The following is a 16421-nucleotide window of genomic DNA, read 5'->3' on the forward strand; positions in this document are numbered from 1 at the left end:
AGAGCCAAACGCCCCCCGACAGCGCTTTGGGACATTTCTCTACAGTTATTTGTGTGCTTTCAGGTCAAGGACGCGCGCAGTGCCATAAAGACATCCTTGTGACTCTGGTCGTTTTGACTGAGCGCTGCTGCTGATGCTGTGCGCACCGCACTGGGCCGGCCTCAGCCAATCACGGCCGCCGGCGGCACGAGGAGGCGGGGGGAGCGTCCGTCACAGCTAACGGACCGTGGTGGGGCAGAGGCAGATCGCATTCTTCGTCTGTCGAAGCTACGGCATCACGTTCAGGTTCACGGACTTCTGACTGGGCTTTTTCCTTTGATGAGAACATCTTCACCCTAAGGCGCAGTATACTTTTCATCTAACCGTTATCCATGAGATTCTTCAGGCTTACCTTCAAGTGCTTCGTCGACTGCTTTTGAATCTCCCTTTGTCAACGGCTCAACTGACTGCGGCGCCTTGTGACATTTTTCCATCTCTTAGCTGAGCTGAGGGTTTCCAACTGCGTGTTAATCTTTGAAAAAAAAACAAAAAAAACTGCGACTTTTAAAAAAGAAAACGAAAAGAAAATTTCGACAAGGCGAAATAACAAACTCGGGAAAAAAAAAAAATCAAAGAGACAACTGGAGCTCTGCCCGCCGTGGCTAGCGTTACATCTCCCTGTCTGCCTCTGTGAGCCCGCCGGGTGCCTCGTTAGCTGGCCACAGTGACACAACTTCAGCAGCTCCCTGACTCCAACCAGATAACAGTCAAACCTATTTCTGTGCTGCTAACCCAACAACATGTCACCTGAGTTGGAAGAGAACAGCCAAGGTGAGTATAATGAATGACCACCACTGCTTTATTAATGCCTTATTATTATTCACCATGGGCTCCAGCCACTAGCTTAAACAGGACCACATGCTGATGGGTTATAAGAGCATCCCTGCCTCAGCCTTTCACATTTGTCATTATCAGAGCAACCCAGCTGCACTATGTGTCTGCGTTCCTCATCATCAATTTACATCCACTTATGTCTTAATTAACACCAGAGCAGATTTAACTGCGTAGAAGTCATATTTCAAGCTGCATGTGGTCTCTTGCGGTGGAGATACAGAAGATGTTGTTCCACAAAGAAATGATTCTCAAGTTTAACATCAGTGTCATGAGGTTCAGGTTTCCCACACAGACCCGTTTACGCTCGAAAAAACAGATTATTTTAACCTTACAAGTAATCTGTTTGATTAGCCTTAAAAGATCACAAACCCTCCTCACAGTGTCTCAAACCCACAGGTGTCCTATTATTAAGTTGACATCCCTCACATTCCCCACTCTTTTCCCCTCCTCTGTTCACACACACACTCACACATACACATACACACACACCCTCAAACTGCTCTGATCTGGATTCAGCTGCCTTGCTTTGCATCCAGCACAGAGCGGCTGACTGATCATCATCATCGAATGGCAGGAATGAAGACAAACACACACACATGCTGCTTTTGACTGTGTTTGAGTGTAGGCGTTCGTTCAGTCAGCCACGCGTGTGTGTGTTGAATAGAGAAAATGAGAGCTTTGTGAGTGACGGAGGAGCTGGAGATGTACCTGCTCTCTGCTGTGTTGTACCGCAGCACACTAATCACTCTGTCAGTGAGACAGGCAGAGAGGAGAAGAGCATCGGGGGAGGGTTTAGTGATGCCAGTACATGTGCAACAAGATTATAGCCCAAATGCTAACCGTGTAAGGGCAGTTTATGCAATAAAGAATCTTGTAAATTAAGTATGTCAGCCCTGTTAAGGCTTAGTGGACGATTGCACTTATTGGCTATGGTTGTACTGACGCGTGAATGGAAACCATGGAGTCTCCCTCCTCCATTCAGTACAAGTCTGACACTGTGGTGCGTCTGTCTCCAGTGCTGACGTGTAACATGTCGTGAAGTTGTGAATGCGTTTTATACAAGTACTAAAAATGTGGTGCTTTACCTACTGATTTCCATTCGATCTCCTTGCCTTCTTCCTTACATTTCTCTCTTCTCTGACGGTTGCACATCTTTTCCTCTCCAGGTGATATCAGTCTCCCCCAGTTAGAGGCAGGGACCCTGTCTGAGGAGGAGGGCGGGTCAGCTCACCCCCTCGTGCCTGTGCCTGGTGCAGGCCCAGGGTGTGGAGAGGGCGGAGGGGCTGGCCCACCGCAGACCCAGGATGGGGTTGCAGCTGGAGCAGGAAATGGAGCTTTAGCAGTACCAGCTGTGGAGAGGGAAACTTGGACCAGACAGATGGATTTCATCATGTCCTGCGTCGGTTTTGCTGTCGGCTTGGGCAACGTGTGGCGGTTTCCTTACCTTTGCTACAAGAATGGAGGAGGTGAGCTTCAGGAGAACTGTGGAGAATTCTTTTTTATGAATGCTCAAATGAACACTATTTTAATTAACATATGAAGAATCTCCCAAACTCAATCAAGTCCTTAGGAACTAATTTCAAGGTTGATACACACAAGTAGAGAGTGTTTCTGTACAAGCACAGGTCGTGGAGTATTTCATATCAATTAACAAGCTACTCACTGTGCCACACTCAGTAAATTTCATAACATCTTTACATAAGTGTTGTTTGCAATCTGGCCAGTGATTTTGGTGTTTTAAAACTTAATCACTCACTATCCTGTCAACCTTATTCCTATCCCCCAGGATACCTTGCGCAAATTAGCGGCACGACTTCCGGCGCATCCTTTTACCTAACCAGAATTGCCTTTTTCCATGGTAACAGGACGCTAATCCCTGTAGCATACGCTGTGTCATTCATTCATGAAGACTTTATCAAGTTATACTACCAACACTATAACTATTGTTTTGTCCACTTAGCTAATGCCTCTAAAGCATAAAAGTGCCACCAGTGCATCAGTTTTTATGATACTTGTTATTTGCGCTAGTTCCGGCAAGCACTGGAAATATCACAATTAATATAATAATTTCCCCTGTGACCTCATCAGGAAACTTGTCGAGGGGGTCAAGGCACAGCCCTGAGGGTCCCCTGGAAGAGGTGTGTCATTGGCCATAAATGTTACATTTAGAAACCTTTTGGAAACTTTCACATGTTAACGTGCAGACAACTTATTTTCCTGTGTTGTCTGAAAATCCCAGCTATTTGGGGTCTGTTGGTGAGGAAATCCAGGACAACTTCTTCTTTTCCTGTGTTGCCTGACAATCCCAACTGTTTAGGTTCTGTTGGTGAAGAAGTCCAGTATGTCTACTAAGAAAGGGTGGGACTCAGGCCTCAAGTGCTGATTTTGTCTTCTAATTTCATTGTGGTGATTGTGTTGAATGTTGAGCTGAATTCAATGAAAATCGAGAAAACTTCTTACGCACTCTTATATAGAATATAATGAAATATCATTCTCAAGTTAAGGAAAGGTTTAGAGCTGCTGTTATCTATAGTACAATGCACATGTTCAAGAATAAGAAGAATCTACATCCAGAAAGTTTCCCAAATCTAAGAGTCGTCCTTGTTTTAACAGTTAAGGTGAACTTCTGACAGTTAGTAGGACAACAGGGAAACGGCATGAGGAGACGTAATATTTTAATAGGCGGGATAGGTAGGGAAAGCATGGCCTGCGTGGCTGTGAGCACGTAGCTGAAAAGCACGTGGTTCCACTGTATTTATCATAGCTGCTTGTTGCTTAACAGACATGCTTTGTACAGTTTGCCCTATGGTGTGCCTGCTGCTCTCTCACTTGCATATATGGTTATTTGTGTTGTTACGTAACTTTCTCCATATCCTTTTCTGTTTAAATGTATGCCAACTTGTCCAACAGTAACCTCCCCTTCCTGCCTCTTTTGGCCTTGACATGTCTTATCTCTGCCCTACCCCCTTTACTATTTTTTTATGAGGTGTAACGTTGAAATTAAACTGGATGTGTGTGTGTGTGTGTGTGTGTGTGTGTGTGTGTGTGTGTGCGTGCGTGTGTGTGCGTGCGTGTGTCTTAGCCCAGCCCTCTCTCTCCCTCATGTGTGTGTGTCTTGTGACCCATGGCTCTGATACCCACCTTGTGGTATCGTATAACAATGGCCTGCCTCACACAGTCCACCCCCTGTGTGCTCCTGCCCAGCACTCATGTAGCATACAAAGGTGCTCTCTCCCACTCGCCCGTTGATAAGGAGGCAGATGGATATGTCACACAATAAACGTCCTGTGACTGTGCCCGTCCTTTTACTCCCCTTCAGCGTCGGCGCAGCCACGTCCGCAGCCACAGTGCTTCGTTTTACGTCTTTGAATGACCCAGGGTACACCTTGTAAGCACCACAATGTTATCAGATAAGGGCTTGGGCTCTGAGTCAGAGCTGTTTGTCACTGAAACAAGGACACACTTTGGAGACGGCACTAGATGAATGCCAAAATGAATGCGTGGAAATAATACTCAAATCTCCTTTATTTATTTATTTGCACCTCGACTGCTGGGCCTGATGTGTCTGGTCCGGTTATGATTAAAGCGGATTTACTTAAGCCTATTAAGGATACAGTTCCTCAATGATTTGGCCAATATCATGGGATATGTCACTGAAAGCATTTTCTCCATTCATTCCATTCACGCCTCCCATTGCATCTCTCTCCCTTTCTCTCTCTCTCTGTCTCTCTCCCGCTCTCCCACCCCTTTCTCTCTTAGACTCACTCTCACGAATGTTTCCATATAAGGCTGCAGCCCTCTGCTCTCAGAGAATGACATAAAGAATGATGAACTGAATGAGGCACAAATTGTCAATCAGTAGCACGGCTGCGGAGACAACCAGGTCGATGCCTTGCTTGCTGTGTCATTTTTTGTATTTGTTGAACCTGCTCCAGCACAGCGTCGTCCCAGTTTCTCTGCCTCTCTCTCCTCTGATGTATCCATTTTTCCCTCCTTTCTTCTTAGCCTCTCTCTGCTCTGCGTCATGGCTGGTCATGTGATTCCCTTCCATCTGCGCACTGTAGTGGCATCACCCAGTATGTTACAATACAAAGCAAATCATTGCAAATGGATTACATGAGTTAAATGACCTGTGCCACCTTTTTCATTTTGTCTCTACTGTGTATTCCTGATCCTTGACAAGCCTCTGCTACAGTATGGGAATACAAAACAGAGATTATTTATAGACGAAACTGAGCACGGACTAAATGCCTCAGGCCAAACGACTACTAATCAAAATGATTAGAACTCCTCAATGTCTCTATCTGGACTAACAACTCCTGCCGGGGTCTGTTGTCTCACTTTCTGTCTTCATTTGATAGTCTTTTGTCTGCCTCCGCTCCGTGCAGCTGTCAAGTTCAAGGACAATACTTACCATAACTGTCCACACTGGCGGAATGGGAGACGATGCACTAATCTCCCACGTACACTGTCAATGCATCTGTTATCTGTGGCCTTGTCTAACCTTGTCCCTGGCTCTTTTGCCCTTTATTGCTTCCCCCTCCTCTTGACTGTTTCTTGTTGCATTGAGTGCTTGATTAATACGAGCCATGCCAATGTTTGTGCAGCCTGTGTCCTTAAAGACTTGATAAACACGACCTCTTGCTCAGATTTTCTTCTGCTGAAGTTCTGCCAGTATCACTATATCCTCCTTGAGTCTCTTAACTTTAAAAAACAAAAACTCACCATTGATGAATAGCTTTATGTAATGTTACTGAAATAATTCGAACGAACGAACGAACGAACTGAAATAATTCTGACAATTTTAGACGATGTTGAGGATATTTGCTGTGATGGTGTTGTGATAATTCTCACTTTAAAATGTGCAAACCTCTTTCTCCTCCTGTCCATTGCTGTTCTTTTCTTGTCATCACTGACACTTGGCATCAATCTAATGCCTACCAATTCAGTCCATTCACACCATTGAACATAAAATACTAGAATGGTACTTAGTGGAGCGCGTACCTCCGTCAAGGCCCGAAAGCTCTCTTTAATTGAATAAAGCCTATATCCAGTATCAGCAACAACATGTTTTATCTGCTGTATCTAAATGTTTGTTTTGAAAAATCTATTTTTAATCAAGATCCATGCAATATTCCCTAAGAAATTGACAAAAATGTCGAAATGTCCAGAGGTTCATGGTGTCAATTCTAGGCCGAGACCTGTCCTTCATCCAAGTTAGTGTAAATTTATTAGGTTGTTATTTTTGTAATCGTGAGGACAAACCTCCTTGGCAAGGCGTAATGAGGGTAGTGATCCAAGCTAAGATCAATCACCAGAGAGTGAAGTGTTATAATACTTTTTATTTTTGTTAATTAATCAAACTCAGATTACTTAACTAAAGGGTGTTTTGGAGGCCAGAGGTTTGATTAAGTCTCTCTGGTCATGTAATCACATTGTCTCATGTTTGAGACCTTTGTTGTCCACCTCAAAATTACTTTTTGTTTTCTTTTTAAAAAGGGTCAGACTACGTGGAATATTATAATTTTCTATTACTTACTGGGCATATGATTGACTCACACTCTTGTACTCTTTGTAGTATATGAAAAAGAAGTCTCAGAGCAACAAACCTTACACATACCAGTCAAACTTTTATTGAAACATTTACGTTTCCTCCTGAAACAACTGCTGTTTGAAGCATAAATAATTCCACATATGTGATGTCTTTAAGTGCGATGACAAGGAATTTATTGATTTGATACTGTTAATATCATCATTGCGTACGCCCAGGGCAATAAACCACCTGATGCCAAACCTTTTCTTTGGAACAGAAGTAATTATAGTGATTATAAGTGATATTGAATGGTCGGCCAGTGATAAGAAAGTATTTCACAATATGAGTTAGTTTAGATAGAGTGTTGTGATTGTGACCATGTGATGAATCTGTGTGTTGCAGGTGTTTTTCTGATCCCATACTTGCTGATTGTGTTCATCGGGGGCATCCCAGTCTTCTTCCTGGAGATTGCACTGGGACAGTTCATGAAGCAGGGAGGGGTTTCTGCATGGAACATCGCACCCCTCTTTAAAGGTACTTGTCTCTGTATAGTGTCTGACAATCATATTTAACAATCATATAAACTAATTTTATTGCTTGCTCATCATCTCTGATTTGTAAACTACATACAACATACCTCCTTTTGCCGCGTCTCCCACTGTCTGTTAGGTCTGGGCTTGGCCTCCATGGTGATAGTGTTCTTCTGTAACACCTACTACATCATGATTCTGGTGTGGGGCCTCTACTTTCTCTTCCATTCCTTCACCACCCCGCTGCCCTGGGCCACTTGCGGACACCCCTGGAACACCCTCAACTGCACGCAGGACTTCCGCCGCGCCTGCCACAACCGCAGCACTGGCCAGCAGGCTCTGCCATCATCTGCTGCCACCCCCAACAACCTCCTCTCCTCCACGTCCCCGCTGAACTTGTCTGCAGCCCAGTTCCTCCTCAACGGCAGCTGCGCAGAGGCTGAGGGCATGCGCTCCCCTGTCATCGAGTTTTGGGAGTATGTCATAATGACTTGTCTGGGAATTGTCATGGAGGAGTTGAGCAGTGTGGCATCAGCCTTAATCATTTTATTTTTTTAAGTCAAAGCCATAAAGATTTTAAGACATTAAACCACTACCAAATTGAATTTTAGGGGTGTTATTGACATGTACCCAAAGTTTCCTGTCATGCAGACCTTTGTTCTGATCTGGCTTTATGTCAGTTACAAAATATATAAATATTTTCACTGACATTTATCAGGTTTTAACAAGGCCCTATGAAAGCCTCATTTGACTTGCAGAATATATTTAAATATAATTCAATTCTCTGTCCTCTTCCTCTTAGGCGTAAAGTGCTCCGTCTTTCTGGTGGGCTTCACGAGCCTGGTGACATCAGCTATGAGATGGTGCTATGTCTCATAGCCGTCTGGATCATTGTTTACTTCTGCATGTGGAAAGGAGTCAAATCTACTGGCAAGGTAAAGTGTTTTCTGGCTGTACAATTCTAGATTCTTCGTGTTACATGTCACTTTTTGGGTTTATGCCGTGCAAACAAGTATTTAAGGCTTTAGCATACATGAAATGTTACTTGCCACTGCCAGAGGTTATAGAGTATAGACTTATATTCGCATGGCTTCATGCAAAGGTTTAAATAATTGCAGCATTTTGCCCTTTGACCCCAAATCGGCTTTGGTATACAGAGAAGATCAGTGTCTAGACTGAAACACATATGAACACAATTGTAAGCACGCACGTTTATTCTTCAAATGTTTATTGTGGAGTTTGTGGAGCTTTTTGCTGACAAGTATTCATGTTTATGTGCAGCTAAAAGTTTCAGTCAGGCTATAATCTTCGACTGATCAGCCAATCCCTGTTATGTTATACTGTACATGCATATTGTTCAGGGTGACTTCTATTCAGTAGTTGAAAGAAGATGCCTACTACTCTATCATTTTAATGTGATTGCTCTCAAACATTAGCATAATGAATACATCCTCATTTTGTAGCACATGGAGAGGTCTGTATTTGCATACTTGTGTCTCCAGAGTAGCCAAAGCTCGTAGAGCGAGTTAAAAAAATAATGAAGGAGCTTGATCCAGCTGGCCAGCTGTAAGCCGATTAGTAACTTTCCACCGTGTAGATGTTTGAGAGCTGCAAAGGGGCTTTTTTTTGCCCATGTTCGCCCTAGATCAAGGCAAATATGTGCTTTCTCACTACTTTGCTTTTACCAGAGTGATTTAGCAGGGGACTTGATGCTTCTTGTAGGTTAGCAGGGGGCGGCTTTCGCGGCATAACTTTACAAAGACTACTTTCTGAAAAGGTCTGCCAAAAACCCCTGCTATTGCAGGAGGTTTACAAATTGTCTGGCTTTCCATTTACAGGCTACCTTTTCTTCAAAGTAACATGACAGGGCCCATTACACATCCACTACAGGAAGGACCTAATGGGCTTCTACTTAAGACTTGAGTATTTGCAAAGAAGGTAATTGCTTAATCAAAGTGATAAAAACATACTTGGGTACAGATATGTTGAAACATTTCACCATAGCAGATGGACCATGTTGATAAGCACTAAACTTTTCCTGCTAGCTTGTAAAAATTGATCATTTGATTACATTTTCCTGTGTACTTAGTTACTTCATGTAATATGAGGAGTGTAAATGTTTGAAGGGTGTACTTTGGAGTTTTCTACTTTACTTAATGCAAGTTCTGATGCATAGTACTCAAACACCTCCTCACAAATTTATGCTACGGTATCAAGAAGTGTACTTCATGGCACTCTTCTTTCATCTTTCTGTAGGTTGTGTACTTCACAGCTCTGTTCCCCTACCTGGTTCTGGTCGTTCTCTTGGCCCACGGAGTCACTCTACCTGGAGCTATAGATGGGATTGTTTACTACCTTAAACCTGACTGGTCCAAACTTGGAGAAGCACAGGTATAATTTTGCGTTGTCTAGAGAAAACATGGTAAATGCAGACATCAGCATCTAAGAAACGCAGGTCAACAGATTGTGAAACATTATTCGGATTATTCCATATGTCATAGGTGTGGATTGATGCCGGTACCCAGATTTTCTTCTCCTATGCCATCGGACTGGGTGCCCTGACTGCACTGGGCAGCTATAACCGCTTCCATAACAACTGTTACCAGTAAGTCTATACATACATATGTACATATAGGCTTTCTTTTTTGTCTGACTCTATTATAAAGTGCCAAAAGATCACATCCTTTCTCCTTTGAATACCCTTTTAATTTGGTTGAATAGATGTGGTATTGTAAGGTCTGTGCTGTTATCTGCATTTGCCAGAACCACTAGACTTAAATACACTGCACTGTATGACTGTGCAGGAAGTATGATTGAAGGCCCAAATACCTCCATGCACTCACATTTCAGATGTAAATGAATTTCTCTCCCTGATCAAGATACATGCAAATAGGCTGCCAAGAAGAGTCATAGCAGTGCCGTCAAACCCTGATTATATGCAACAAGCTTTTTTTTTTTATTTTCTAACAATCATTCCAAAATGTTTTCAGAAAAAGAAAGACATGATTTACATTGTGTCTGTGAACTGTTGGCCTCTCTATTGCTGTTTGTGTTGGCTGGCATGTTTGGTAGATATGTAAACATGTTCAGACCTTTACAAGGTAGTTTGCTCCGTAGATGTAACAGATAATTGTTTTTGTAAATCTCAGCACTTGCATGCATATTTGGAATGCCCATAAAAGGAGGAGCCTCATGAATATCCTGCCATCTTACATTTTCTCTTCCTTGACCTTAATTGGAAGTTAAAGGATGAGTTCAGATTCTGAGGTATGTCAGTTCAGCTCTGTTTCTCACACACACTTAGGGAAGCCCAGGAATAGCTGGAATGGCTGAAGAAATGTGTATTTAAACTGCTCACAGTGGCCAGTCAGTACTACATTTAGGACTCAGGAGTCCTCAGGTCTTATTCAGTTGCTTTCAGACTACATGACTTGACTTGTTACGTAGGGGATCTTGATTGGCAGAAATATGATATTCCAAATCATTATTGTATAGTCACCTGAGTCTAATAATTATTGAGGTGTTTTTTTTACCAAATGAGTCATGTTTTTACAGTAGCCCATGACAGATAAACCAAACACTGGCACTTAAGAGGGTTTTTCTCAATTTTCAAGGTTTTAGGGGAGGGTGAGACCAGGGATGTTCAATTTGTTGCAGTCTGCAACTACACTGCTAGATGCCATTAAATCACAAGCACTGGAGCTGCTTGTTGTTTAAGACCTAAAGTTTGCCATCCAATAGTTGTTATCAGATGATAGCACACTAATCTTAGCATTCAGCTCAAAGCAGAAGGTATCCAAAGTAGCCTAAGGCTAAAGTATACTTTATGTGGCACGTATACTCCGTTAAAAGTGCTTGTTGTATGGTTGATTGACTTCGGAAACCCCCTCCAACCACACCATTCTGACATTGGATTACAGTTGTCTGTTTCCGACAGTTGGTGTAACTTCCCAAAACCGTCGGCCCGACATTCCCACCACTCTTCACAGAAGGATTACAGAAATATACAATTTCTGTTACCATACGATGTACATGTTCTATGGTATTAAATTCTACTGTATTAATGTTATTAAAAATAATATTTTAACTCTATATCAAGTTTCTCGTCCGTTAGGACATAATATTTTATTACATTCCAAGACAGGGTTTGTTTTACCAAAAACCCCCCTGTTTTCATTCATTAGGGGTAACTGTAACGATAATAATACTTGTAAGAATTGTGTAATACCATCAGAATCTCATACTGTTGCAAGCCTAGTACACACAGTGATCTCCCCCACTCCTGAGGCGGACTGAAGCCAAGGATAGAACTTCTCTTTCTAACAACCACTCTGAATGTCTAATATCAACAATATCGTACATCCCCCCTCTGTATGACGGCCAGCTTTAACTCCACCTAAATGTAGTTCATTTTGATGTGGTCAGACAAGGCATTGTACAAACCCCTTCTTTTCTACTCTAACCTGATCTTTAGACTGACAGTAGCTGAGCCAGGTCTGGCTGTGTCGAACAGAGTCTGACGAGCTCGGACTGAAATCAGTTTGGGGCATCTACAGTAGTAGTTGTAAGGGTCAACAGTAAGTGTGATGTTGTCTCTATTATTGCCTCATAGGGCTGTGTGGCTGTAGCCTTGTCTTGTTAAATAAGTGTGGTCATGACATGGTCTGTTTTCTTAAACCAAACACTCACTCTGAGTTGTTTTGATTTTACATATTGAAAAGCATTCCAGTACTGTTTTAGACTGATAGAGCCTATTGACGTAGACTGCGTGGATTTTGCCTCTGAACACAGCTGCAGCGGTGTCATAATAATCATCATGGTGCAACTCTTGTTTATACATTCTTTATATCAGGAAGGATTCTTGGCCAGCTGCACTTGACTTTTGTGGATTAACAGAAGGTCAGTCCTCACTATGTGGACCAGATATCAGTGATGTTATTAGAATTAGATCTCCAACATTCATAATCATAATGTTGGATATATTTATATCATGGAGCGAGTAGTCATTGTGGGATTTTCCTTTCACTTTCCCCCCCCTCAGACCTGTAGACAGACGCCCCATTGCATTATTTGGTCTCTGCTCTCTACCTGCCAACTACACAGGCAACAACCGCTCTCAGAGAAATTGCTATTGATCCCCAATTCACCATCCGTCCATCTCTTCTGCTGCCAGTGCTTGTCTTTAATGTCTTACATGAGCCTCATGTTGCAGCATATTAGAGTGCATCTTTTGCTCACAATGTCCTGTTCTGTCTCTCCCCCTTTCTCTCTTCCTCTGTCTGTAGGGATGCGTTCTTGCTGGCGATCATCAACAGTGGAACCAGTTTCTTCGCAGGCTTTGTGGTGTTTTCTGTGCTGGGCTTCATGGCTGCAGAGCAAGGCGTGGACATCAGTAAGGTAGCTGAGAGTGGTAAGAATACAGCTTCCGTGTGAATCGGTTGCCTTAAACCCAGTGTACTGAGCCCAGTATTGACAGTGAGAGCTGTATTCCCTCCATGTCTGCTTATGACTAACTACTTCTTAATGTGCAGGTCCAGGCCTGGCCTTTATAGCCTACCCCAAGGCTGTGACTCTGATGCCTCTGGCGCCACTCTGGGCTGCACTTTTCTTCTTTATGTTGCTCATACTGGGCCTGGACAGCCAGGTAAATACTGGCCATTTACACATTTGAGTTTGTTTGTTTACATGCACGTCTTAACGCATTACAGAGGGCATTTATCTTCGAGGATCTTGCATCTGTATTTTACTGTCTTCTTGATTATGTAGCATTTTAAATAGAAGCCTATCTACATTTCTTTTTCTCTCACTTCCTCTCATTCAAGAGCGACAAACAGTTGAGACGCATCACGTCCAGTTTTAGCATTGCATTTCTTAGCAGCCTGTTTGTTGTGTGTCTGTTTGAGCCAGTGCCTACATCCATTGTTTTACAGCCCAGGGATTTGTCAATGAGCTTCTGTCTGATTCACACAGAGACCGTCTGTCCACTCTCCAATCCATTCATTTACTCTCACTTTCCATTCTCTCCCTCATTTCTTCTCCATCCATCTCTCTTTTTCCTGCCATAGCCACATTGGCTGTGCACATGCTGCCATTTCTGGCTAATGATGTAAAAAAATAGCTGCACAGCTGTTGTCTTTTCAGCTCATTCTGGAGGAGGAAATATGTTTTTGTACAGTCAAGACACTCGTAAACATTCCAGCACAGGGAGGGAAAGAATCTGGATTCCAGCTGACATACTCACCACCAAAATCTTGGTCACATGTCAGATACATCTGCAGCACATTAGTAGTGTCGTCAGGGTATTACACAACTTAATTCTACTTATAATTATCATTTTACATATTTAACAAGTCTTTCAGGGTTTTATTGTATATACTGCATATTTTATTAGTAGAAAACCACTGTTCATGCAGAAAGCCTCCACTGTCTCCCTCTCTCATTGTCTCTGCTACCTATTTACTTTCTTCCTCAGTTTGTTGGGGTCGAGGGTTTGATCACGGGAATCATGGACATGCTACCCCCTAAATCCGCCCTGGGCTCCCTGCGGCGAGAGGTGGTGGCTGCCATCTGCTGCGTCATCTGCTTCCTCATCGACATGTCCATGGTCACTGAGGTACAGTGAGGATTTCCGAGAGTTATGTATTCTTAAGAATTAGGTGGGATACGCTCTCATTTGGAGGCTGGCAGATTGTAAGACAATGAAGACGAGTCTCTTATCTTCTGAGCAGAAGATTGTTTTGCTAGCAGACTTTTATTTTTACTTGGGCTGGATGATATGTCCTCAGAATAATGGCACCATATTTTAAAGTTCTATTGTGGTACCTCCCTCCTAATCTCATAACATTTATATTTATCATTACGATAACAAGACGCTGGCTCTACCCCAGAGCCACAGCCGCCCCCCTCATAAATGTGAGGAATGGGTGACAAAATCAAATATCACAATACTTTTTTTACTTATTATTTCCGTTTCTTATCACTGTACAAAACTTAAAAAATAAAATCAAATAAGTGATTCGGGATGAATGGATCAGCTCTATAAGCTCCCTTATTTGAGTGGTGTGAGCCAGCTTCTGTCTTAAAACCTTTATTTTTTATTTATTTATTTATTTTTTTTAATTAAGACATAATAGGATGATGAACATACTTGTAAATAAGTTCCAGAAATTTCTGACTTTGGTAAAATGAAAACCCAAACATGGTTGGACACACAAGTCAGTTCGATATAAATCAAATGTTCAGTACACAAAATAGTGTTCGATGTTTCTACATTACTTAAATATTTATACCAAACATAATTCTGGAAAGTGTGATGTTTATAAGTTCATTTATTTGATATATTGTATGTGTACTCCATCATAGGTAACAAGTTGGCCAAATTTGGCTAAACCGTACTATATATATATATATATATATATATATATATATATATATATATATATATATATTTTCTCATATCAATATTCATATTTAGTTCATTGTTTCTTTAAAATACATGGATTGTTCACCTGATGCTTGATTGGGCAAAGAAAACCACTGCTAGAAATGAACTGGAATGAAAGCCTAAATAGTGGAGACAAGGCTGGAAATAGGTCACACATAAAGTATTAACATGGTGGTCTTGAGGCTGACTGCTCTCTCTGTTCCTGTCAGGGAGGGATGTATGTCTTCCAGCTGTTTGACTACTACTCTGCCAGTGGCATCACTTTGCTGTGGCAGGCCTTCTGGGAGTGTGTGGTGATCGCATGGGTCTATGGTGAGGCAACACAGTACAATTACAGTACACACTGCAGCACAAACTGCACAATTTCGATGCATTATCACATAATCCCTAATGTAATTTCTCTCAGGAGCGGACCGCTTCATGGACGACGTGGCTCGTATGATTGGCTATCAGCCCCTGCCCTACATGAAGTGGTGTTGGTCCTACATCACGCCTTTTGTCTGTGTGGTGAGTGCTGCTCTGTGTGTGTTTTCTCCAGCAGCTTTACCTTCCATATGCAAACAGCTGATATATTTTGTGCCTGTAGGCAGTGTTCCTGTTCCACGTGGTGAACTACAAACCCCTGAAATACAACAATGTGTACACATACCCCTTGTGGGGTGAAGCCCTTGGCTGGGCATTGGCCCTATCCTCTATGCTCTGTATCCCCGTCACCGTTCTCTACAAACTACTACGCTGCAAAGGCTCTTTGCGGGAGGTCAGTATGCCACATTCTCCTGTGTGTGTGTCTCTGTTTGTAATCGGTAGAAAAATGCGTCTCCTTGGATACCGCCCTCCCTCCCCTGTCTGTTATTTGGTTTGCTGATTATTTCATTACTTATTAGCGAGGGCTCATTAGAGACAGCTGAAGCATCCATCCAGTGAACAGTTCATCACCTCTGTGCCCTTCACTTTCTTCCGTGTAGCGGTGGCAGCACCTAACCACCCCAGTATGGGGCAGACATCACCTGGAGTACCTGGCCCCTGAGAGCGAGGCCAAGCTGCTGCCCCCTGCAGGAACCAAGAGTACGCTGCTCTTCGAAAGTGTCATCTGACGCGCCGAGCCCCCACAGAACACAGAGCCACGGTCGCCCTTGTCATCAGCACACACACACATTCACACACAAACTACACGTAATACATGCACACCACACAGGGCTGGTGAGGGCAAAGCGTAGATTAACACACCCCATAGTTACAAAAATACAGAAAAGCCCTGGACAAATGGACCAAAGATTAGATGGGAGAAGAACTGAAACACACCCACACAGTCATCACATGCTGATACGCCCACTGCTCTGCTTTCTGACTCTACCTCGCTGACTTTCTCTCTCTGCTCCCCGCCTTTGTGCTGTCCCGTCTCGTCCTGTGAGTGTGATGTGTCCAGTGTAGTTGTGATATCTTCCCTCTCTGTGCTTTCCCCGTCAGTCATGGTTTCCACGACCTCATCCGTCCTGACATCTCGCCCCATTTTTTTGTGCTGCAGAAACTTAAAAGATCCCGGAAAAAAAAAAAAAAAACTTTCTCAATGAAAGACCTCATTTCTGCTGCTGATATGCCATGGTCCAAGTGTGTGCTTGTGTGTGTTTGCGCATGTGTGAGAGGGGGTGAGCGGTATGTGTCGGACCGTGGCAGTGGTGTCTTCATTCACATGTGACATTGCTTGTGGCCATTGTTTTCTGTATTCTCTTAATCAACTGTACAAAAATAACTTCCATTTGTAAAAAATAAAAAAACAAAGATTCAACAAAAAGAGACAACGCATCACCACTTCCAGCTGTGTGTTATGAACTAACTTAAGTATCCAGTGTATTGTAGGGTCTGTGAATCAGTGTTAATATTTGGAGGGGATGATGATCAGTATTTCCACCTTAAAGAGAAGGAGAGAAACTTTAGACTGAATTGTGCAAGGAGCAGGAGACTGGGTGGTGGGGAGGGGAAAGAGACTTGATGCCATGTCAGGAAAGAAGCAATAAACGACAAAATAACGATGGACGCAATG

The 16421-nt window shown here is 42.8% G+C and overlaps 1 protein-coding gene and 1 long non-coding RNA gene across 2 annotated transcripts; both read left to right on the forward strand.

The window, feature by feature from the left end:
• Positions 1–182: 182 nt before the first annotated feature.
• On the forward strand, positions 183–16412 carry si:ch211-117c9.5 (sodium- and chloride-dependent creatine transporter 1). The gene is made up of 14 exons (XM_030423072.1): positions 183–810; positions 2040–2339; positions 6809–6940; positions 7076–7412; positions 7739–7871; positions 9193–9327; positions 9438–9541; positions 12222–12346; positions 12468–12580; positions 13409–13549; positions 14590–14692; positions 14787–14887; positions 14967–15137; positions 15346–16412. The coding sequence occupies exons 1-14, from the start codon at positions 780–782 to the stop codon at positions 15472–15474; spliced, it is 2055 nt and encodes a 684-aa protein (XP_030278932.1). The 5' UTR covers positions 183–779; the 3' UTR covers positions 15475–16412.
• Positions 2853–3894, forward strand: LOC115585043 (uncharacterized). Its single transcript, XR_003984653.1, has 2 exons — positions 2853–3011; positions 3113–3894. It is a non-coding gene; the product is annotated as an uncharacterized LOC115585043 (long non-coding RNA).
• Positions 16413–16421: the final 9 nt, after the last annotated feature.

This window comes from Sparus aurata, chromosome 7, assembly GCF_900880675.1.
Source record: "Sparus aurata chromosome 7, fSpaAur1.1, whole genome shotgun sequence".
NCBI classification, from domain to species: Eukaryota; Metazoa; Chordata; class Actinopteri; order Spariformes; family Sparidae; genus Sparus; species Sparus aurata.